This window comes from Setaria italica, chromosome VIII (genome assembly GCF_000263155.2).
Source record: "Setaria italica strain Yugu1 chromosome VIII, Setaria_italica_v2.0, whole genome shotgun sequence".
NCBI lineage: Eukaryota > Viridiplantae > Streptophyta > Magnoliopsida > Poales > Poaceae > Setaria > Setaria italica.
In genome coordinates, this window is record NC_028457.1 from 30,690,881 (window position 1) to 30,716,688 (window position 25,808).

General features: G+C 42.3%; 2 protein-coding genes across 4 annotated transcripts in view; both read right to left on the reverse strand.

Moving 5' to 3' along the window:
* Positions 1-1,549: 1,549 nt before the first annotated feature.
* On the reverse strand, positions 1,550-2,469 carry LOC101763077. The gene is made up of 2 exons (XM_004979512.4): positions 2,178-2,469; positions 1,550-1,930 (listed from the first exon to the last, which is right to left on the reverse strand). The coding sequence occupies exons 1-2, from the start codon at positions 2,380-2,382 to the stop codon at positions 1,869-1,871; spliced, it is 267 nt and encodes an 88-aa protein (XP_004979569.1). The 5' UTR covers positions 2,383-2,469; the 3' UTR covers positions 1,550-1,868.
* A 3,105-nt stretch (positions 2,470-5,574) lies between these two features.
* Positions 5,575-25,808, reverse strand: part of LOC101763480 — a 29,444-nt gene continuing 9,210 nt past the window's right edge. The window contains exons 1-2 of one of the 3 annotated variants that reach the window (XR_001164669.3): positions 6,205-6,484; positions 5,575-5,950 (exon numbers count right to left, since the gene is read on the reverse strand). The gene's annotated coding sequence lies outside the window, so the exon portion shown is untranslated. Of the gene's footprint in view, positions 5,951-6,204; positions 6,485-25,808 lie in introns of those variants that run through there. The other 2 variants (XR_001164671.2, XR_001164670.2) reach the window with 2 other exon arrangements.

A 25,808-nucleotide genomic window follows, 5' to 3' on the forward strand; every position in this document is an offset into this window, starting at 1 on the left:
GGCTAGTAGATAGAGATAGAATCTTGATGTATTTGAATGCTGGTTAACTCTATCTGTAACAACATGCATTGTAATCTATTGGGACCTTCCCCCTATATAAACGTGCAACCACGGTGAGCCAAGATAGGGCAACCGTGTTCAACTCTTTTGACACTGCTTCGTTAAGCTTTGTTGAGAACTCATAAACTCACATAGTTCTCCTTTGAGTATTGTTCCTAACTAAAGAGTAAACAGGTAAAAGCTCGGTGCCCGGAACCGACTCAGAACACTCGAGGCTTAACTTAGTTGGAGTTTAGCTATTACCATTGCCAGTGACCAGCCTCGAGCCCCTCTAGAAGCAAGGTGATGCGAGGGTGCGAGTTTTACTATAAGAGGTGTCCCTATAGAACGTGCGAGGTTAAAGGTGTTCCGTTACTTTTCCTGCCGACGCATAACTTGCAAGGTTAAGGGGTTTTTATCCCACAAACGGTGCTCCAGGATGTTCAGATTTTTGGGATCCCCAACAAACAGCAATCTTGAGTGGCTCTAAATTGTTGTTGGCCACATCATACCTTGTCTTGGGCTGCTGGGTCGTGTTGTGCACCACGAGTGCACGATCAGACATCCTGCACTGTTAAGTCTTCGATGATACGGCTGCCTTGCTTCCTCAGCTTGTCAGCAACTGCTTCTTGACTGCTACAGTACAATTATTGCATGGTATCAAGGTAATATATATAGTGACTGAATGAGCACATATAACATATGCATTTAGGCCTCCAACTGGTCATTGCACGAGCTGCCTCCTCTCCTTACCTCTGAATTATGGAGCCATATCCAACAACAACCTTGACAGTGATGATGATGACGACGATGATGAAATTAAGAAAAGAAGCTTTATGCAAATTGCAAAAAGCTGAAAAAGTGGTTGAAACATTTCAAATCACCAAATGCCACATTTGAAATGACTAGATGAAACATCACGAAATCAATTGCAACAGTTGAAGATGAAAACATTCAAACGCCTTGCCTTTCTCCAGATTTGACCCTCCAAGCATATATGAGTCCAGCCATTTGCACATTAGACCCTTGGGAGGAGCTCACCGGAGAACAACAAGACCGTGTTCTCCAACAATTTTCCGATCAAATTGCAACATAAAAAAGAAAGCATTGCAACACATCTGGCATCGCGAGCTACAACATCAACCAGTTAGGATTAGGAGAAAGAGGGCAAACCCAAGCCTAGCAATGAGTTATATCCGGTTTAAACGAGGATAAAAATGAGTGTATTTTCCACTCATCATGTTGTCTTTTCGCAGCTGTACCGCCTTTAGTATGTTGTATTGTTCCCCTAACACCAAGTCTCCGAGGCCCGAGAAAATAAGGAAAGTGATAGCAGCCCAGAAATCGACCAAGTTTCTTTCCCCCTTTGGCATTCCTACTAGGATTCGGAATACTCTTTCGCATGACAATCATAATTATCTCCCATAATCCAAAACTCACAAAAACATCAAAAATCCGCCGAGAATAAATTAAGTAAAAAACATGCACAAACAAATAATAATAATAATCATGTTTCAATAAAATTGCTAAGGCCAGAGACAATACATAAACATATTAGACTGTTCATGACACATATCACGGTGGACAGTGTCTATGTCCTTATTACAAGCAGCGAGAGGAATTAAATATGCTTGACACCACACACACGAGCGCACAGATGCACGACACACATATAGTTGAGACCAACAGATGGACCTCGACTAGAGGTCGCCTCATATGGTGAACAATTTATTGGAGATAAACATGAACATAACTTGGCCATAGCTTGAAGCATAGCAACATATGCCTATGAATGGCATTCATGCTGGTAGCAATGCAATCATATCGTTTTAGGCTTGTCCAGCTTCTTCCATCTTAGCAAGCACTGCCATTTCTTCCATCTTAGCAGCAACTGTCAAATTGAGATATGGTATCCCATTAGCGTATGAGTTAATTTTGCACTGGAAATAGAGTACAAGATGTCTTCATGATGTAAGTAATATGCCTGAAGTTGTGAGATGGGAAGTGAAGTCAACAAATTACATTAACGGAAATGCATGGAAGGCCACACATACGTATTAGTCCACGATATGCTACAAAGCTTGTATGTACATATAACAAATTAAATGCATTGAATAGAGTGAGTTTACTGAATTTACCAGAATCGGACAGAACACATGGGAAACAGCAAGTGTTCTTGCAGAGTGAGTCGGAGCCACCTGCAGTAATACAAGCAAAACAACATGCTTTTGCCCGGGCGGATACGCAGCAGCTGCACTGTGCCGCGGTGGCCGGGTTAACATTGAGGCTCAAGATGACCAGGCACATGATCACCATCAAAGCGGTAGTCCTCTTTCCCTCCATTGCCTCCTCTTGCTGCTACCTTCCTTGGTTACCTAGCTAAGTTTATTGGTTTTGTGTTGAGAGGTGATTCTTGAATGGACGTTGCCGGCTGCAATTTATAGGCAGCTGCGCTATGTGATGATATGGACAAGGTGCAAATGGGTGGTCCAATGGCAAGGAAAGGGGGTATTCTGCTTGACATTGGCATCAGACAAAGCCCAATGGCAACTGCTGACACGCGATTAAAATCAGATCCACATCTTATCCAGCCATTCACTAATAATTAAACTAAACCCACGCGGTCCGCGAGATGCAGCGTCCATGCATAGCACTTCCCGCAAACAATAGGAAAAATTAGAATTCAGAGATAGCAGCTGCTTGCATGAAACACGGTTGCACAGAAATCAGTGGTGCTTGGACGGTAAGTAGTGTGGTGTACAAGCTTAAAGCGGCAGTGAGTCACGTTGGTGTAACAAGCAGTACATCAGCTGGAAGATTGATATGTCTATTGCCCACGCAGCATAGCATTTTATTATGATACATTGAGTTATGTCATATTGTTACTTTAAGTTATTTTTTAAGTATTAGTTGTAGACAATTTAGTTGCAAATTTAAGCGGTTATTTTAAATTATTTTTTATAATGGAATAAGTGGGTAATTTAGATGAAGATTAGGGGGTTACTTTAGCTTATTTTATATAATAGCAGAGGTGGGTAATTTAGATATAAATTTAGACACGTTTAACAAAATGTATCTACAGTTTCTGACACGGTCCGTGTGGAGACGCTCCAGACATGCTTTACTCAAGCGCATCTATACTTCAGTAGAAATGAAATAAAGCGTATCTAACATAGGAATAAAGTGTATCTAGAGGAGGTTTTTCTTGTAGCGAGGGATGAACCATTATTGGACGAACTGGCACACTTGCTTCTACCCGCTCCCCCACACCCCACAACCGCCCCCAGTGTGAGCGTCCAAGTCTCGATCGTTGCTCGCGTTAAGCGGTGCCGCCGCACTGCACCACAGCGACAGAAGCCACACCACCGGCTGCATGTGACAGCGGGGAGCACCCTCACCACCTGCCCGCGGGGAGCGCTTACGCCAGCCATAGTGTCCCCGTAGAACCGCCACGCGAGCATGTGAGCCACCGACCGCCGTGCCCCCAAGGGCCATCACCGCGCTACCCGAGGATGTTGTCTACCCGGTGCCACGCGCCTCTGCTAGGTGCCTGCACCTGGGCCGCCACCGGTCGCCTGCACAGCCACGTGTTGCAGCTGCCCCCTGCGCTGAGCCACCCCATTAAACGTTGGAAGAACCACCTGAGTCTCGCACGCCGAGGTCTTGCTGGTGACGACCATGGCCTCCGCGATCATATGAAAAAGTTGTCAACTACAAAGTATTAGGCCTCGTCGAGCTCTACAATTTTGATCGAAAGTTTCTATTCATCCGAGATCAAATGAAAAAGTTGGTACTCAAAATATACATCCATTAATCTAGTCGTGCTAATCCTTACCACAAATTAAAAAACTAGCATGTGTCGTGTGTTTGTGACCCTAAACAATCACAAACGAATAACTTATCAACTTCAAAATTTAGCTGATCAGGAGTCTAGGCAACCTCAAGGGTATAAATATGTGCACCCTGAGGCTTGCAAGATTTTATCTCTCGATTAATCAATGCAATTTTTGGGCGCCACGCAGCCAAACCCTTAGGAGTAGAAGTAACGTAGCTTTTTGATGAGTATCTTCTTGCGCGCAGGGCTGCATCAGCTTCGATATCCGACGAACTTGTAAGTACCGTCATCCGGTCATTACGTTATCTATATTAAAAGTTTCTAGGCATCATCCAATATTCTAATCTTTTATCGTGTGGCTAATTATCGAGTTATCTTATATTGTAAATAAAACTTGCTAGGGTTTGTCCAATATTCCATTTGTTTTCAGCGTTACTGCTTAATTAGATCTGCTTAGGTTGTTCTCATCGGCTTCTAGTCTTGTTTAAACGTTCACAAGTTATTTGATCGTATCGGCAAGTTCGACCTTGCATGCTTTTATCGCTTTATCTATACTAGGTCCGATAGATCTTTACCCCTTCCCCTTGTATTGCTAGCAGTTGGATCCATAACGTTAGAACGATACTGTTGAGAGCTGATGCATTGATTTAGTATCATCCATATCTCATAGAATGTATCATGGTTAATGGCAATTTAATGAAATTATAAAGGATAATAACAATCGTGCTTTCGGCGTTCCAAAAATCAATCAAGAATTCATCATGGTTGTGCAGTGTATGGAAACCTTATGGTAATAGTTAGATGGGAAATGTTGTATTATGTAATAAATCCAGGTACTTCACAAATCATGATCGATGGATGTCTAACACTGTTGAAAGAGATTGGAATAAAGCAGACTCACCTCAGACTATGCACCATGTCTGAGTGACCCACCTCACCTTGCCAGGTCACTGGTCTTGCCAGCACACAAGCTATGATGTTGCCAGGAGTGGTCAGTACACAAATCTAGCTACCAGTCGGATCGAAGGGCAGGCATTTGCATTGTGGTTGTGCTTGAACATGGAGATGTCTTGCGATTGTCACGCACCATACATCCTCTCTCAGTTTCACTCCGCCTCACACACGGATAGGACACCAGGGACCCGACACCATGCATGCCGATTTCATATTATTAATATTTATTTTTTGAATGGTTGTTGAAACTATATATATAGTTAGTCCAATCTCACGTTTCCGATTATAAAAATTAACATAAAGAGATCGGAAGGGAGAGCACTAGAGCCGGCATTTATACAAACTGGTATGAATAGTAAAATCTAGAATTCATAAATAAAAAAATGATTTGCACATCTATGCAATAATTAGTGGTTAGTGGTAGGTCTAGAGAGATATCTCATCAAATCGATGAGTTATATCCGGTTTAAACGAGGATAAAAATGAGTGTAGTCTTTTCGCAGCTGTACCGCCTTTCCTTTCGTGTGTTCTATTGTTCCCCTAACACCAAGTCTCCAAGACTCAAGAAAATAAGGAAAGTGATAGCAGCCTAGAAATCGACCAAGTTTCTTTCCCCCTTTGGCTTTTCTACTAGGATTCGGAATCCTCTTTCGCATGACAATCTTAATTATCTCCCATAGTTCAAAACTCACAAAACTATCAAAAATCCACCGAGAATAAATTATGTAAAAACATGCACACACAGATAATAATAATAATAATCATGTTTCAATAAAATTTCTAAGGCTAGAGACAATACATAAACATATTAGACTATTCATGACACATATCACAGTGGACAGTGTCAGTATCCTTATTACAAGCAGCGAGAGATGCTTGTCACCACACACACGCGTGCACAGATGCACGACATACATATAGTTGAGACCAACAAATGGTTGCCCCATATGGTGAACAATTTATTGGAGATAAACATTAACATAACTTGGCCATAGCTTGAAGCATAGCAACATATGCCTATGAATGGCATTCATGCTGGTAGCAATGCAATCATATCGTTTTAGGCTTGTCCAGCTTCTTCCATCTTAGCAAGCACTCCCATTTCTTCCATCTTAGCAACAACTGTCAAATTGAGATATGAAAATTCCATTAGCACATGAGTTAATTTTGCAGTGGAAATAGAGTACAAGATGTCTTCATGATGTAAGTAACATGCCTGAAGTTGTGAGATGGGAAGTGAAGTCAACAAATTACATTAACGGAAATGCATGGAAGGCCACGCATGCATACGTATTAGTCCACGATATGCTACAAAGCCTTCTATGTACATATAACAAATTAAATGCATTGAATAGAGTGAGTTTAGTGAATTTTACCGGAATCGGTCAGAGTACATGGGAAACAGCAAGTGTTCTTGCAGATGAAGTCGGGGCTACCCGCAGCAATACAAGCAAAACAACATGCTTTTGCTCGGGTGGATACGCAGCAGCCACACTGTGCCGCGGTGGCCGGGTTAACATTGAGGCTCAAGATGACCAGGCACATGATCACCATCAAAGCGGTAGTCCTCTTTCCCTCCATTGCCTTCTCTTGCTGCTACCTTCCTTGGTTACCTTGCTAAGTTTATTGGTTTTGTGTTGAGAGGTGATTCTTGAATGGACGTTGCCGGCTGCAATTTATAGGCTGTGTGATGATATGGACAAGGTGCAAATGGGTGGTCCAATGGCAAGGAAAGGGGGTATTGGCATCAGACAAAGCCCAATGGCAACTGCTGACACGCGATTAAAATCAGATCCACATCTTATCCAGCCATTCACTAATAATTAAACTAAACCCACGCGGTCCGCGAGATGCAGCGTCCATGCATACACTTCCCGCCAAACAATAGGAAAAATTAGAATTCAGAGATAGTAGTGTGCCAGCAGCTGCTTGCATGAAACACGGCAATCAGTGGTGCTTGGACGGCAAGTAGTGTGGTGTACAAGCTTAAAGCGGCCTTGTGTAACAAGCAGTACATCAGCTGGAAGATTGATGTCTATAGAGGCTTGTTATTATCTTTAATTCCACATACTGCACAATGTCAAAGTAAAATGCGAAAGGATAACAAGCTGATACAGAGTGATTGGATTTACTTGAGGAGTAGCTTGAAGAAACATCCAGCAACAACAGAAAAGTCAAAGTATCGAGCCCATGAAGCTATAAAGCAGATTGTATTGGCTAGAAGATTCAGGACGCTGGACTTACAAAAGTTGGAAGCATGACATTCATACTCCGAACTTAGGGGCCTGTGTTCACACTGGATGATTTTAGCCGGTGAAATCCCTTGTTTCGCATTTTTCATCAGGTCCCAATGCCCATGCAGCATAACATTTTATTATGATACATTGAGTTATGTCATATTGTTACTTTAAGTTATTTTTTAAGTATTAGTTATAGGCAATTTAGTTGCAAATTTAAGTAGTTATTTTAAATTATTTTTTTATAATGGCATAAGTGGGTAATTTAGATGAAGATTAGGGGGTTACTTTAGCTTATTTTATATAATGGCAGAGGTGGGTAATTTAGATATAGATTTAGGGGTTACTTTAGGCTATTTTCTTAATGGAATAGGTGGGTAATTTTTTTAGAAAATATAATAGATCCAATGGCTACGATGATTTGAGTCTAATGATTGATGGCAAGATGTTTTGCTTGTTTGTGGGAATTTTAAATATTTCTCTTTTTTCTAGAGTGTCCACCTAGAATGCTAGGTGGTTTCACTTGGAGGCTTCAAAAGGAGCTTCCAAATTAGTAATAGTAAGATTTTCTCAAAAGAGACTTGATTCTACCACTATAACTTGATTGGCCGCCCCGGCCTCTACCTTTGCCTCCATTTGACTATTTGAGTTGGCTGTCAACGATTCACGGTGCTGGCAACATTACGTTTGATCCAAATGCCACTACTCATGTGCGCCAGCTGTATTCTACCAAGTGGCATGTGGGAATGCCATGATGCATGTGCAGTAACAGCGTGCACATCTTGTAGGATTCGCACCTCGTTTTCACTATTGTATCATCTTAGCGATTAGGAGCGAAGTGTGCTTTGGGGTTGCAATTGGGATATAGACCTTATTCTCGAAGAGAATCTTAAAAGCTTACATTCGCCCCCTCCGGTCGCCCGTGTTCCGATCCTTCACCTATAAATTAGGAGTAGCAGGTAGTAAGTGGCAGGTTAGATAAGTACTCGTTGATGAATGTTGACTTGGCGTGATCGGCTCTGCTATTTTCACGAAGATGCCAATATTGAAAGCACATCCACCATTTCTGCGGATGTGAGGGATGAACTAATTAATTGTTTCTTGTCCATTATTGCACCGTACCTCCCATTTTCCCGTTTTCCAAACAATTAAAGGTACCCTTACGTTACGCTTGATCCAAATGCCACCACTCATGTGCGCAAGTGGCATGTGGTAATGCCATGATGCAAGTGCAGTAACAGCGTGTACATCTTGCATGATTCGCGCCTCGTTTTCACTATTGTAATCTATAAAGAAACAAACAAAAAACAAAACGATGGATGGATCAGCTCGGGATCCAATAATCGAGAGGAATTCAAGGAAAAAGAAAAATTTGGGATCACGTGTGCGGATCCTAATAACAATATATAGTAGGACATCTCCATGCTCACCTAGTAGCCACTACTAGTGCGCCGGCCCAGTTGGCGCTAAGACATCGTACGTGCATTAAGGGGGTGTTTGGATACTGGACGCTAAACTTTAGCAGTGTCACATCGGATGTTCGGATGCTAATTAGGAGGACTAAACATGAGCTAATTATAAAACTAATTGCAGAACCCCTGTGCTACTTCGCGAGATGAATCTATTAAGGCTAATTCATCCATCATTATCAAATGGTTACTGTAGCACCACATTATCAAATTATGGACTAATTAGGCTTAATAGATTCATCTCGCGAATTAGACTCCATTTGTGCAATTAGTTTTGTAAGTAGTCTATGTTTAATACTTCTAATTAGCATCCAAACATCCGATGTGACAGGTGCTAAACTTTAACAGTGGGGATCCAAACGGGGCCTAAGTCTGTGGTGCCCAACGATCTCTTTCTTCTAACTCATGCTTGACTGTGACGGTGCTATTATATATTATTGCATGATCATCAGGATAAGATCGTATAGTGACTGAGTGAGACATGTATGTACTAACTTGCATTTATCCAAGAAGAGGCACATGAGTAGTGGTGCATGCATCCACACCTTGGCATGCTGCAAACTTTTATGGGTCCATATGTATAGCCAAGTAAACTATTTTATCCTGCTGCAAGCTGCAGACATAAGTTTATTTAACCTTTGTTCACAATCACTTCCACTGTCGTCGCAATTGCCAAAGACAAGCTCACCAATGCTATTGCGGAGCAGGCCAATTTCCTGTGGAACTTCGGCGACGACCTGAAGGACATGAACTCGGTGCTGGAGTCCATCTCAGCAGCGCTTCAGGACGCTGACACCGGTAGAAAAACGACATTCCATCCTCAACAAAAATCCTAGCATCCTCTACTCAGTCAGATGTACTGTGTAGGTGAGATGGTAAGGAAGCTATGCGCGAGGCTTGAGGTCGTGAGTTCGAATCCCATGCACCACGCACGCACGCGCATATTTCGCGTGACTTGTGATCAGCCAAGGAGAAATGGGTGCAGCTGTTGCTTAAGTGCCTGAGGCACACTGCCATAGACATCTCGGATTTGCTCGAAGACTACCAAGAAACTAGGAACCCTTAACAGCAAAGGTGAGTACTTATGTATGTCAGCATCTATGTTGTCCATGCTTCCAATGCAATAACACGAAGGACTACTCTTCCTAGCGGACTCTTCACAATCACTCGTAAAGGTATGCGTTTCTCAATGCAATTTCATAGAAGGCAATCGATCCAACCAAGCGACTAAATCATTCGTCCTTGCCAATGATGTGCATCAGGTTTTCTATATGAAGGGCATGTCTAGCAAACCCAAGATTTCAGAACAAAAGAAAAATCATGTGAGCCAAAGCGCCACATTGTTCTTCCAAGTAAAAAAAATCATGGGAGTCAAGAACAAATCAGACCAATCAGGGGATTATTGTCAGCTTGATGGCATGCCTCCATTCGATGTCGAAGTTGACCCAAGCATCATGTTAGCCAAAGTTCAAATGTTCGTGCGTTGCTATGGTAAATATCAATTGTGTTTTTTAAACTCATGGATTTTTTTATCTAAGTTTTTATTACACTTATTGGATGTCTACACATTTGCTAGAAAACCAAAATAATTTTGACTTAATTATTTCTTTCAACTCAAATACTCATTAAATTTCTACGTTTTTATTTAAGCAAGAGAGTTGCTACAAAAAAATGGATACGTAACCATATTGTATCATACAAAGCAACCACATTTCACATATAGTCCGGCTTTGCAAACACCATTGTTATCTGAACATAGCATACATGAGTTAGTAGACATGGATATATTTCTAATTGCAAGTAGCATATAACCAGCCTGCACCGACGCAGCTCAATATGCGATAATTTTTATCTTCCCATGTAATTTTTCTACTCTAGTACATATTGAACTCCACATAAATGTGATCTTTCACGCCACATACGGTTCCTAAAGTTTGGAAACTAAATAGATAGCCAGAAATTTTTTAGAAAGTATTTATATGGATACATGTATGTTCTTCGCAAACTAACAGTATTGTTTACCAATATCAAAAGGAATATGGCTAGGATCATTGCCGCATATGGCAGGTGATGGTAAAGTTATCAACTGCAAAGTATTAGGCCTCGTTGAGCTCTACAATTTTGATATAAAGTTTCTATTCATCCGAGATCAAATGAAAAAGTTGGTACTCAAAACATACATCCATTAATCTAGTCGTGCTAATACTTACCACTAAATGAAAAACTAGCATGTGTTGTGTGTTTGTGACCCTAAACGATCACAAATGAATAACTTATGGGCGTTGCTAGCGCCCGAACGTATGGTCCGGGGTGCTAGCATCGGATGCACGAGCAGCCGTCCGATCAGGTCCGACACCACTTCAGGATCTGGCTCAAAAAAAAGTCCCACCGAAACATTGTTCCATGTTGCATAAAATATCCCACTATCCATTGCTGGGTCTAGAGCAAGCACCAGCTTCCAATATGCTGCTCACCCAAGCTAAATAGGGGCATTAAAATTGCAGAAATATGTCGCATATCCTTCTCAAATTAAACTAAATCGCAACATCCGAAAATTTCTTACACAAAACCATGAAACATATCGATTAGATAGGTGTAACAAGATGAAATATGGTATGCAACATATAGATTCTGAAAAACAGATGAAACATTATTTAATGATTGTTGAAACAGTCGAGAAAAATAGATGTAACATCTAAAATTAAGAAAAGAAGCTTCATGCAAATTGCAAAAAGCTGAAATAAGTGGTTGAAACATTTCAAATCACCAAATGCCACATTTGAAATGACTAGATGAAACATCACAAAATCAATTGCAACAGTTGAAGATGAAAACAATCAAATGCCTTGCCTTTCTCTAGATTTGACCCTCAAGCATGAGTCCAGCCATTTGCACATTAGACCCTTGGGAGGAGCTCACCGGAGAACAACAAGACCTTGTTCTCCAACAATTTTCCGATCAAATTGCAACATAAAAAACAAAGCATTGCAACATCTGGCGGTATCATGAGCTACAACATCAACCAGTTAGGATCAGGAGAAAGAGGGCAAACACAAGCCTAGCAATGAGTTATATCCGGTTTAAACGAGGATAAAAATGAGTGTATTTTCCACTCATCATGTTGTCTTTTCGCAGCTGTACCGCCTTTAGTGTGTTGTATTGTTCCCCTAACACCAAGTCTCCGAGGTCCGTGAAAATAAGGAAAGTGATAGCAGCCCAGAAATCGACCAAGTTTCTTTCCCCCTTTGGCTTTCCTACTAGGATTCGGAATCCTCTTTCGCATGACAATCTTAATTATCTCCCGTAGTCCAAAACTCACAAAAACATTAAACATCCTCCGAGAATAAATTAAGTAAAAAACATGCACACACCAATAATAATAATAATCTTGTTTCAAAAAAATTGCTAAGGCCAGAGATAATACAAAAACATATTAGACTGTTCATGACACATATCACGGTGGACAGTGTTTGTGTCCTTATTACAAGCAACGAGAGGAATTATATATGCTTGTCACCACACACACGCGCGCACAGATGCACGACATACATATAGTTGAGACCAACAGATGGATCGACTAGAGGTGGCCCCATATGGTGAACAATTTATTGGAGATAAACATTAACATAACTTGGCCATAGCTTGAAGCATAGCAACATATGCGTATGAATGGCATTGATGCTATCGTTTTAGGCTTGTCCAGATAATAATATCTGGTTTTAAGCATAACATGGTTTTTACTTAATTTATCTGTGCGTGCGATAATAAACCAGATAATAGCTTGAAACATGTTGTGCATTGGCACCACACGCACGAGAATAAATTAAGTAAAAAACATGCACACATAGATAATAATAATAATCAAGTTTCAGTAAAATTGCTAAGGCCAGAGACAATACATAAACATATTAGACTATTCATGACACATATCACGGTGGTCAGTGTCTGTGTCCTTGTTACAAGCAGCGAGAGATGCTTGTCACCACACGCACGCGTGCACAGATGCACAACATACATATAGTTGAGGCTGCAATTTATAGGCAGCTGCGCTATGTGATGATATGGACAAGGTGCAAATGGGTGGTCCTGATATGGATAAGGTGCGAATGGCTGTCTACTTGTATTGTGTAGCTCCAATGTACGTATGTATCTTATACATGTATACAGTTGATGGATAAGGTATACAGTCTTTGTTACCAAGTAATTTTACTTTCGCACGTTTCAGCCGAGAGGCAGAAGAGAATATTTTACAGAGAGGGCAGAGAAGGAGGTTGGTAGGGTTCCCCGTGTCGCCAAGATTTTTGCATTTTACATGTGTGTATAGATCACTTCGTCGTGCGGCGCCCTACTCCAGGTTGTACCCCAGCAGACCACGTTCTGTTTCTCTGCCTCCACAAGGACCACAAGACTTAGTAAAAAAAGCTAAACTTTGCAACACGATGTATACAGAATTAGTAGCTAGATCTATATATGAAATTCATCCTAAAACTGATAGGTGGAGAGAAGTAAAAAATACCAATTTGATTTCCTATCTGATTAGAGGAAATATGGATGGATCGGTCGCAATTAGCGAAGTGGCTCCAATTGACATAAAAGGTGTGCATTGCATTCAGCAAGAAAAATTGAGTTTCTACTGAATCTATGAAAAAAAATGAGCTTACGTTATCATATATAGGCATAAATTAAAATGACAAGAAATTCCAACCACGGTATATAAGACCAATAATTGGAAAGATGGATGAAAGGAAGATAGGGTTTAAATTAAAGTCTCCGCATAGGCAGTTTGACTATGATCAATTTTACCTGTATTTCTCAATATGTAGATAATTCTATGCCAACAATTAAAAACTAATACATAATTTGACACGGTGCACCTTGAGAACGTTTTGAAAATGTACTCTCGTTACGCGTTCACCTCCTTAACAATAACTGCGACTGTAAAATAGGTACATCGACGCTAGCTAAATAAACAACTATAAGATTTAGCAAGAGATCATTTTATACAATCCTGTAACGAAAGAATTTGACAATTATATTGTCCATATATTTTGACGAAAAACGTCTAAATTATATAAGGTGGGCCCGAAACAGTTGGATTAGCATATGGTTACCCGTTTGTTGTCTTCCGGCCCTAAAAAAAGGACCATCTTACTGAAAAAGGTTCTATTAGCACAAGTAGAGAACTGACTTTCGATGCACCCCCTTTTATCCCGGTTTAAAGTAGGCCCGGGAGAAAAGGGGGTGCGCCATGGTAGGCAAAAATAGAGGGGAGATTTACTCCCGGTTGGTATTTGCAACCGGGACTAAAGGCCACCCTTTTGTCCCGGTTGGAGCCTCCAACCGGGAAAAAAGGGTGGGTGGACCTTTTGTCCCGGTTGGTGTTACCAACCGGGACAAATAGTTTACTCCCGGTTGGAGGTTCCAACCGGGAGTAAACTTTTAGTCATTTTGTCGGCCCTTTTGTCCCGGTTGGAGCCTCAAACCGGGAGTAAACTTTCAATCGGGACAAAAGGTGTTTCTTTTTGTGTCAGTTGGAGTTTCTAACTGGGATAAAAACTCATCCCCATTATATACCAAGACAGAGGTCTTTCTTCCTCCTCCAGCCCGAGCCAGTCCACCACAAAGACAGAGAGCTCAGCTTCACCTACTCTCCGGTGGTGCCGAAGCAAGGGAGGTGCTGCCCGAATTTTTTTACCCTCATTTTCGTGGGAATTTCACTCAGCCAACACAAGTGTTGTGAAGGTTTGCTACTTCATCCTCGTGTTACGCTTTGATTTATGCTTTGGAGATGGAAAGTTTATTTGCTAGAATGTGATGAAGTAGAAAATGGAGAGGTACTTTAAGCTAGAATGTGAGGGAGATTGATGTGTCATATATAGTATGTATTCTTGCAGTGATTTAAGAATGATGCTACCTTGTCTAGACGGTTTATCTTATCAAATTCAATATGGTTTTTCAAATTCATACTTATTGAACTTGCATACCGTGTTCATGTCGGCGAGAATGTTCTACGAGAAAGAGTGGATACGGACATCGTGACCGTATCCCCTTTTTCGTAGAATCGAACCTCTTTCATGACGAAGTGCGATGCCGCCCAGTTGAGAACATGCTCGCCAGATGATCACGGTCTTCAAGTTCAACAAGTTCTGTAGGCATACCGTGATCATCTCGGTAAGCATGTTCTCCGTGGAGCAGCAACGGACGTCAAGGAGGAGGTTCGATTTTACGAGAAAGAGAGGCAACAGACATCGTGGATGACTGTGTCCCCTTTCTCGTAAAATCGAACCTCTTCCATGACGAAGTATGGTGCCGCTCAGTTGAGAACATGCTCACCGAGATGATCACGATCTTCAAGTTCAACAAGTTCACCGCTAAGGTAAGAATTTTTGTACATAGATGGCTTCTGCTACTGGAGGAAGTGGCGATGGTGGGGGCGATCGTCGTTCCTCTTTCGGCAAGGGGAAAATCATAGTTGGCCCTCAGGATAAGCCGAAGAAAATGAGCGCGTTGGAGAAAGCAATGCTTCGTTATTTGCAGAAACGTCATGAAGAAGCTGTTGCCGCGGGTCAGGAACCTCCTTTTGGTTGTCGTTATGCTCCACCCTCAGTCCCGGGTGTTTCACGTCCACTTAGTACTACCATTTCAGGTGGCACAAATAAACCACAGGATGAGGCTGGGTCAGCGGAACCTTCATCTTCACCGCCCAAGGATGCTTAAAGTCCTCCTAGATAATAACCAGTGGATGGCTTGTTGTATTGTATCATGTTGTTTGGATATTTAATTTAAATATGTGTATTTGTATCTATATCTAAACTTTCAGCATTATTTGCACTACAACGTTTGACATGCTTTCAATCATGAATCCATTTTCAAGTGTAATCAATTTTCACGCGTAATCCATTTTCAAGTGTAATCAATTTTCACGCGTAATCCATTTTCAAGTGTAATCAATTTTCATGTGTAATCCATTTTCAAGTGTAATCAATTTTCACGCGTAATCCATTTTCAAGTGTAATCCATTTTCATGCGTAATACGATGCAGATGGACCGGCAATGGATGTATAATGCAGACAGACGGAGCAAGGTGTTTATTGATGGCTTGCATTATTTTCTCGAAGTGGCCAAAGCGAACAAGCCAGAGAATGGGATCGTATGTTGTCCATGCTTCCAATGCAATAACAAGAAGGACTATTCAAAGGATTCCTGGGGGACTATTCACAGCCACTTGTTTAGATACGGTTTCATGCCTAACTATTTGGTTTGGACCAAGCACGGTGAAAGAGGGGTTGTAATGGAAGATGGTGAGGAGGAGGAGGAGGATGGCAACATTCCGGACTAGGTTGCAGGCCAAGCTTTTGCAGATACTACAATGGGCGAGGCTGATGAAGATGAGTTTGCAGAAAATGGCCCTACGATGACCTTGGTCAGGTGCTACGAGATGCACACAGAGATTGCGAAACTGAGAAGGAAGCAGCAAAGTTGCAACGCATGATAGATGATCACCAAAAATTGTTGTACCCAGATTGCCAGCAGGGCCATAAAAAACTAGGTACGACACTATAATTTGTGCAATGGAAGGCAAAAAATGCTGTGTCCGATAAGGCATTTCAGGGGATGTTGAACATTGTCTAGAAGATCAGGCGAGATGATCCTGGTGATGTCGAGGGGCAGTCTCCCAAGAAGAGAGTTCCCGCGAAGGTGATGTGGTATTTCCCTATAATACCACGCTTGAAGCGCTTGTTCAGGAACAAGGCAAATGCTAAGTTGATGCGATGGCACAAAGAAGAACATATGGAAGATGAGATGCTGAGACACCCCGCAGATGGGGCCCAGTGGAGATCAATTAATAGAGCATTCCCGAACTTTGAAAGTGAAGCAAGGAACATAAGGTTTGGTTTAAGTATTGATGGATTCAATCCATTCGGTGAGTTGAGTAGTGGCTATAGTACTTGGCCTGTGACCCTATGTATGTTCAACCTTCCTCCTTGGCTGTGCATGAAGCGGAAGTTCATTATGATGCCGGCGCTTATCCAAGGCCCAAAACAACCCGGCAAGGGATATGGAACAGAGGAGTTGATCGAGTTTTGTGTTGATTTTATTGACTCAATTGACTCGATTGGGGTTCCAACTTCACGCCACGAGGGGAGGCTCCGGGGAATGGGCACCCTTGGAAGGAAATCAAGTTTGAGCAATGATACTGATTTGTTCGACAAGGCACACTACACTGTTCTGCAATAGTCATCCTTTGTGTCTCCCTATATCGAGCAGCACAGGCAGATGGTAGTTTTCCAAAAACCTGACGAAATCCGATGCTTGGCTTACACATCATCACATGGAAACTTTTTCCTCCTGGTTGCGCCAACAACTCATGGGTAACTCTGAGATTTACCTACAGCTCGCTTGGTTAGCCAGGGGACCTGCTAGCACAATCGTGAAATTTCAAGACTATGAGATAAATGGTTATACATTTTACACGAGAGCCTAGGACCAGAAAAGCACGAACCAGAATAGTGGTGTCCGCATAGATGCCATAGATAGAAATAATAACAAGGAGTCGTATTATGGTTTCATACAGGAGATATGGGAACTCGAATACGGACCGCTGTACATCCCTGTATTTCTTTGCAATTGGGTGAAGCTAACTGCCGTAACCAAAGATCAGTACGGAATGACAATAGTAGATCTGAGCAAGACTGGATACAGTGATGACCCATTCGTACTTGCGAATGATGTGCATCAGGTTTTCTATGTGAAGGACATGTCTAGCAAACCCAAGAGAAATCCAGAAGAGACATGGGAGCCAAAGTGCCACATAGTTCTTCCAGGTAAAAGAAAATCATTGGAGTCGAGGATAAAATAGACGAATCAGATGATTATGATCAGTTTGATGGCATGCCTCCATTCGCAGTTGAAGTTGACCCAAGCATCCTGGTATCCAAAGAAGAGGCTCCATACTTACGCCGCGATCATGATCAAGGAACTTTCGTGAAGAAGAAATTTTACAACGTTGTATTGTAATGCGCTAAATTTACTTGACCTTTGTGAAGTACTTGATACAATTTTTAATTTAACCTATGTATGATTTCATGTGTTCTTAAATTTGTTGAGGTGAAGATTTATTAGATAAACATGAACAATGTTAACCACACACATACATGGATTATTTTTGCGCGTTGAAATTATTTAATTGAATAATTTCTCGATCATTGCGATGCAGTAAAATAATTATTTTAGAGGCTAAACGAACTGGTATAGAATTAATGACTAATTCACACTTATTGTCAATATACTTGCTAATTAAATATATTTTTGCATATTCAAAATATGTGAATTTTTTTGTTTTTGCATCCTGAAATGCAGTGAAAACATACATAAAATCCTTTTCCAAAAAATAGGCGGGAGATGAAAGTGTGGGAAAAGGCACTTTTGTCCCGGGTGCCAATAGAAACCGGGACAAAAGGACCTTTTATCCCTGTTGCCAAAAGCAACCGGGATCAAAGGCCGTCCCTTTTGTCTCGGGTGCCAACGCCAACCGGGACAAAAGGCCCCCTTTTTATCCCGGTTGACAACTACAACCGGGATAAAAGGGTAGTTTTCGTTTCCCGCTGGGGACGTACCCTTTTATCCAGGTTACAGTTAGCAACCGGGATAAAAGGGGGGGCCCTTTTGTCCCGGTTGGTGTTGGCACCCGGGATAAAAGGGCCTTTAGTCCCGGGTTCAATTACGAACCGCGATAAAAGGGGGGAGGGATAAAAGGCACTGTAGCCTCTTCTACCACCACCCCACGCTAGTTACGACACTTAGCCAAATTTTCACCGCTGCCAAGATCCCGCGCCCTTCCGCCAGCTCCGTCACCGCCCATCCGCCTCCCTCGCCGGCCGCCGTCGTCCTCGTCGTCCATCGCCCCGGCCATCATCGTCCCGCCGCCCGACCGCCTCGCCCGCGCCCAGACCACCTCCTCCTCCATCGCCCCGGCCCGCCTCCGATCCTCCTCCGTCGTGCCCCCTCGACCTCGTCGCAGCCGGCCGCCTCCATCGCGGGGCCTCGTCCCCGCCTCAGTCAACGCCACATTCTCTGTCGCCGCCTCATCACCGCCTCTGTCGCGCGCGCCGCCTCCGTCCCTCGTCGCCGTCCGCCTCCGCCCGTTGTTGCTGTGGCCACCTCGCTCCGTCCCCGCCTCCGCCGTCCCACCGCCCCGGCCGCCGCCGTCCCGCCGTCCCGGCCATCTCGTCGCCCAGCTAGGCACCGCGTGAGGTCCGCCGGCACTGGCACCGGGAATGAACAGCTCTTGCTGACGCAAACCCACCGGCTTGCGTAAGCAAGGACCTTTTTTATTTTTTAGTTAGAAAATGAATAGATATTAGTAGATTAGTTAGAAAATCAATAGATATTTGTAGATTAGTTAGAAAATCAATAGAAAATCAGTTGATAAATTTTGTAGAAATTCATTCAAATTAGTAGGAATTAGTTGTAATTTGCTAGAAATTCCAATAAATATGTTGAAATTAGTAGAAATTTGGTAGAAATTCTTACAAAGTACTACTAATTTGTTGAAATTTGTATAAACATTCCGAACTTTGTGGGATTCATGTTATTGTAAAATTATTAGGCATTAGTAGAAATTTTGTAGAAATTCCAATAAATATGTAGAAATTAGTAGAAATTTTGTAGAAATTCATACAAAGTACTACTAATTTGTTGAAATTTGTATAAACATCTTGGATCAGCGCTTGGTTTGTTGAAATTTGTATAAACATCTCGGATCAGCGCTTGGGTTGTGTAAGTGTCCGTTTATCTACATGTAAATTTTGCCTCATATCATTATTTTTTTTGCGTGCGTCACCGTACTAACTTCGTCTTCCATTTTATGTAGCATGCTAATTCAGACGTGCCGACGAGAGGCGTACCTACATATTGGCTTCATGGGTCCATCCGTAGTTAACCAAAAACAGATACAATTATCGCCGGAAAAAACCTTGGTGGAAGTATACAATTTCCTAGACAAACAAAAATTCAAGGATTTCATACTACTTCCATACAACTTCAGGTAAGTGTGTGTATACCGTCTACTTTCGTTGTCTTTTTCCTTACCTGATTAATTAGTTAGCTCTAATATGCATGAACATTTTACGTACGCAGCTTCCACTGGATCCTTATTATAATTGAGCTTGAAAGAAGCCACGTCACTGTCTTCGATTCGTTGAGGAAAGATCCGGTGGAGTACCAAGACATGCAAGACATGCTAGGCTTGTAATAATTTTGGACCTTTATCTCTATGCAAAAGTTTGTTTCCTAAATTTTATCCCTGTTACACTATATCATTCATTATTCTAATCCGCAGCGCATGGAAACAATTCATAAGGACACACAAAGGTCCATTCAAAGAAAAACTTACATGGAACACAGACTTCCTGGTACGTATGAAGTCTGCACATTTAGTACATTGTATAACACGAATATTTCATAACTTATTTTTTTCGACACTGAAGTGCTTAAGACAGGAACTCGGGAATAATCTATGTGGCTACTACATCTGTGAGCACATGCACATTTTTATGGGACCCAAGGGACTAAAGATGACGCCGCACAACTTTAAAGTACGTAAAATAAAACTATTACTAGTTAATTATTTTCTAGCTCCTTATATTTAATTGTTCGTGTAACATTCACAAATTTCCAAATTATAGATGTTAAATATTCAACAAGGACTCTTGAAGAAAAAAAAGGGTAGCGGCAATATGTGAAGGTCTCGTTGGATTCCTAATGGACGAGGTGGTAAATCCACAGGGAGAATTTTATTACGATGGACGACAATTAGACGCTCCGAGCAACACCTCGACGGGAAGATTGTAGATATATAGTTTGATTTGTATACATAACACGCGCTAAGATCGATTTGTATATATAGGTGATTTCATTATACTAGTTGAATTGTGTATATGAATTGCGTATATATAGTAATTGTATAATTACAAATTTCATTCGTTTAAATACTAGTTGATTTCATTATAAAAAAAGTCTCAACTACTAAAGGTTAACAAAAGGGCCGCGGTACTACGTACGTGATGCATGAAAATTTAAGATGCCATGCAGGAAAATTTAAATAGGACTTTAGTCCCGGTTGGGAAACCCAACCGGGACTAAAGGGGCACCCTTTACTCCCGGTTGCTTTTCCCAACCGGGAGTAAAGGGCCTGTCCCGCGCCAACCGGGACTAAAGGGTGACCTTTACTCCCGGTTGAAGGACCCGGGACTAAAGACCCCCCCTTTTGTCCCGGTTGGTTTATCCCGGATGGATTTTCGAGAGATATGCACCCTACCAACCGGGACTAAAGGCGAGTTCTCTACTAGTGTAGGCCATGCAGCCGGCTCTGTGGTACCAAAAAGAAATTTTTGACATGGTTTACATCGAGAACGTTTTGAAACTAGACTTTGGTACGCAGTTCACCTTCTTAACAATAACGGCGTACATAGACGCTATCTAAATTGACCACTTTAAGATTTAGCGAGAGATCTATTTTTTTAATCCCGTAGCGAGATCTATTTTTATAATCGCGTAGCGACTGTACGAAGGACTGAAAAATAAGTTTGATTACCGTATATAGTTAGCCAACTCGTTAATGGAATAAACGATAGAGTTCTGCGAGGCAGACTAGCCTTTCACACGCACCAACTGAACCAGCTGGCATGATGTATTTGATCTTACTCCCTTGGTCCCATGGAAAGGTAGAAATAACCATATATAGGCATGTAATTATCAGTTATACTTATGGGATACTTAGATGACTTGATGTATGAATCAAGAAAATGCATCGATCGAGAACTTACGGGGATCATCTCAATAATTTAGAGACCATGCGCATATATATTGTGGAAGGTGTGCGTGAGGGTCGTTATCTATATCCTGTGTTAGAAAAAGATTGCATATATAGTTAATGTTTGTCTTTCTTCGGATGGCACGTTAGCTGACCATTGACAACATGTGATGATTTTACTAACATCAAAATTAGGCATGCCCCATTTTTTAATTGGTGCATGGAGTGGGAGGTTTTGGTGGGTGAGCATTGGTGTGCAACTCGTGTGCGTGAGCATGTGTGCGTAAGATAATGTGTTTTGTTAGAAAAAGAAGATAATGCCTCTAAACAATCCAGAATAGAAGGCGGGCCCTGACGACAAGATAATACCTTACGCGGCGATGTCTCAACGTGTCACCTGGGGCGGCTTTTGCAGTTTCCCCGTACACACACTAAGAGCCTCCGACCCTTTTTTGTCAAACCTTCTCTTGTAGTCATGCATATATCCATGATGATTTGAGTCTACTGATTGACAGTTAGATATTTTGCTTGTTTGTGAGAATTTTTAGTTTCTATTTTTTTAGAGTGTCCACCTAGGATCCTAGGTGGCTTCACCTGAAAGCTTCAAAAGAAGCGTCCAAATTAGTAATCATAAGATTTTCTCAAAAGAGACTTAATTCTACCACTATACCTTGATTGGCGGCCCGAGCCTCTACCTTTGTCTCCACTTGACTATTTGAGTTGGCTCAGAACGGTTCACCGCGCTAGCAACGTTACGTTTGATCCCAATGCCACCACTCATGTGCGCCACCTGTATTCTACCAAGTGGCATGTGGTAATGCCATGTTTGTTTTAATTTCGTCCATCAGCATTCACAATGATATCATCACCATTATGTAATTATCCCACTTTTAATTTTCTTGCAACTCTGTGAAGTTAACAGTCTCTGATCAAGTTTCCGAGGATTGCTATATCTTTGTTTATTATCTACGGAAGTTGACAGCACATCCACCATAATTCATGGCCCACCAGACTCTAAGTCCACTGCGAGTATATATTAATTTGTTTTAATCCGACTATACTAGATGTGTACCAATCATTCGATATGAGGGACGAACTAATTGTTTCTTGTCGACTATTGCACCGTACCTCTCGTTTTCCAAACAATTAAAAGGTACCCTTCCGTGATGGTTGTACCGATACCGACTATCTATATTATTGCTTTCTTGAGCATACCAAACGAGTTAATTGGTATGATGATGTTATAGCTCATTTATATATGCTTAAATACATACACCGGTAGAAAACTCGCCTTTAGTCTCGGTTGGTACGTGTTAGACACCTAATCCTTGCATTGATGGCTAATCCTTCCAGCTTTTGTCTTCACGCACGCATGCATTGATAGCCTCCTGCGGATGGCCTTTCAGCTACTGCGCCGTTCAACTTCTGTGGCCTGTCCGGCTTCTTCCTTTCCCCATATAATGTAATACGTTCAACTCAAATGAATGAAATCAAATTATGCGTGTATTATTCTCGCTTTCAGTAGGGGCCAAATCTCCCGAAAATCCATCCGGGATAAAGATGAGAAATTAATCCATGCGTGGCTTCATGCAAATTTGTTCAGATCAGGTTTGAACAGCATGTAATCTTTTTCAGGCATCTATATGGAGCGTGGGGGTGTTATGTTATCTTCTACTACACATATAACATTAAATTCATTCAGTTTGGCTGAGAGCCCAAAATGCAACGAATATGCCATCCAACGTGAAAAAAAGATGTGGAACAGTATACTCTATCTTCGAAATTAATTAACGAGATTCAGCTTCAAAAGAGATAAGAGCAGACAAGAGGCACATGGGTGCATGCATCCACACCTTGGGATGCTGCAAAATTTGGGATCACGTGTGCGGATCCCTAATTAGGAAAAAAGAATAATTGTGCTAGCAAAATGTGGAACACGACTGCCGGCCCAGTTGGCGCTAAGACATCGTACGTGCATTAAGTCTGAGGTGCCCAACGATCTCTTTCTTTAACTCATGCTTGACTGTGACGGTGCTATTATATAATATTGCATGATCATCATGATAAGATCGTATAGTGACTGAGTGAGACATGTACTATAACTTACATTTAAGCCTCGAACTGTGTGTCGTTACGTGAGCTGCCTCCTCTCCTCGCCTCTGAATTATTGAACCGTTTCCAACAGTGTTGGTCTCGACGAAATTTGACACCAACCAGATTTATGAAGAAAAGAGAATAATACTTGGAATTGGGAAAAGTTGATCTCTCTTTACAATGGGTAGGTGCTCCCCTTTTATAGTGACCCATGAGCCACTTTACATTCCGAAAATATCCTTTCTCAACCACTACATTCCTAGGATATGCCGTACAAATTGAACTCTTCCACGTGGTCACATTTCTCACGCCTCCTGTTTTCCAACCTCGAGACTTCATCTTCACGCCAAGTTGATCATCTAGCCTCGAGGCTCCATCCACGATCCGGAATGAAGGTCCAGCCTCGAGGCTCCTGCTTGTTAGAAGAACCGTCGTATGAGACGAGGATTGTATCTTAGAGATAAGAGTTGTTATGGTTTGAGTTGGCCGGCTAGTAGATAGAGATAGAATCTTGATGTATTTGAATGCTGGCTAAACTTTATCTATAACAACATGCATTGTAATCTGTTGGGACTTTCCCCCTATATAAACATGCAACCACGGCGAGCCAAGATAGGGCAACCGTGTTCAACTCTTTTGACATGGTAATCAGAGCCCTTCTTCCATAAAATACATCTACATCTACACCACCTGGCGCACGCCACCTTGTTGCCTGGCACACGTCATCACCTTGCATGCAACAGTCATGGTGTCATCATCGTCATCGTCAGCCACTGCACCCACGGCGGCGCAGCTTGGAGCTCCTGTAGCTGAAAAGCTTACAGGGGAGAATTATGTCTTATGGAGGGCTCAATTCTTGCCTGCTGTGCGGGGCGCGCAGCTCATGGGAGTCCTCAACGGATCTGTCAAGGAGCCCGGCCAAGACCATGGAACTGGTGAAGGCTGACGGCAAGAAAGGGTAGCATGACTTCATCAACTTACTACACCAAGATGGTGGCTATCAAAGATGAGTTGGCGGCAGTAGAAGTCATTATTGACGATGGTGAGATGGCATCTTACATACTTAATGGTCTTGATTTCGAATATAATCCGTTTGTGTCCTCGATGCTTGGCTGTGCTGATTCCCTCTCTCTTTCCGATCTATACTCTCATCTGTTGTTTTATGAGATGCGCCTGGAAGCATATAATGAAGCGGGACAATATACATCTTGGGCAAACTCATCTTCTCGTGGAGGATTTCGGGGACACGGCAATGGCGGTCGTGGCAATGGAGGGCGCAATTGAGGGCGCACCAACGGTGGCCGTGGCCAGAACCGTGGTGGCCAGAACAACAGCAACAGTAGCAGTCAGCCCAAGAAAGTAATCTGTCAAATCTGCAAGAATGTATGTCCATGAAGCACCAAGATTCTGGTATAGATACGACGAAGATGAGCAAGAAAAGGTTGCCGGCACAACAGCTACAAGCTATGGTTATGATACTAACTGGTATACAGACAGTGGCGCAACCGACCACATTACTGGCGAGCTTGACAAGTTGACCGTCAAGGACAAGTATAATGGTCGAGATCAAGTACAGGCTGCTAACGGTCCAGGTATGAAAATTAGTAATATTGATCATTCAACTTTACATATGCTGGGTAGAAAATTGCATCTAAACAATATCCTTCATGTTCCTATTGCTCACAAAAATCTTGTTTCCATCCATAAATTAGCTTCCGATAACAATGCCTTCCATGAATTTCATCCAAAATTCTTTTTCATTAAGGCCCTATTTGGCATGGCTCCAACTCTAGGTGGAGCTACTCTACTCCAAAAATCCAGGTGGAGCCAGCTTTGGGTGGAGTTGGAACTGTCTAGATGGGGTGTTTGGCTAGAAGAGTGCATCAGCTCCAAAAAAGACCGATCTCAGTGTGGATTGCCATTGTTGCCCCAAATTCAAGCCCCACTTTTCATCCTCTATATCCCCATCTTCTTCTTCCTCAGAAGGCGTGGATGCATGGAGAGAAATCAAATCGACTCGGCATTAGAGCGGCGAGATTTGGACGCGATCGATCAAAATCAATCGATTAAAAAAAAATCTCTCACCGCCACCAGGCTTGGGCGGCGCTGCGAATGATAGAGTGGCCGAGGCCACGGGCGCTGGGGAGTACGCGGCAGGCGCCTGCACCATCGGCAGCAGCGTCATGTTGGACACCTTGGCCGGCGCGTCCGGGTCCTCCGCGTCAGCATCGTCATTCTTGCCGGCTGCCGTCACCGCATGCCGATGCCCCAGCCTCTCAGCACCGACACGTCGTCGACTCCACTTCCTGGAATGCCATGCCCCCGGCCACGATCGCCGCGCGCCAAAGTGATCGTGGCTTTTCTAA

What these genes read in the sequence shown, in the direction of transcription:
- LOC101763077 (XM_004979512.4), bottom strand. Translation starts at nt 2,382, where the DNA reads ATGGAGGGAAAGAGGACTACCGCTTTGATGGTGATCATGTGCCTGGTC. An exon ending in ATGTGTTCTGTCCGATTCTG is followed by an intron (nt 1,931 to 2,177) that starts GTAAATTCAGTA and finishes TCAATTTGACAG; the next exon opens with TTGCTGCTAAGATGGAAGAA.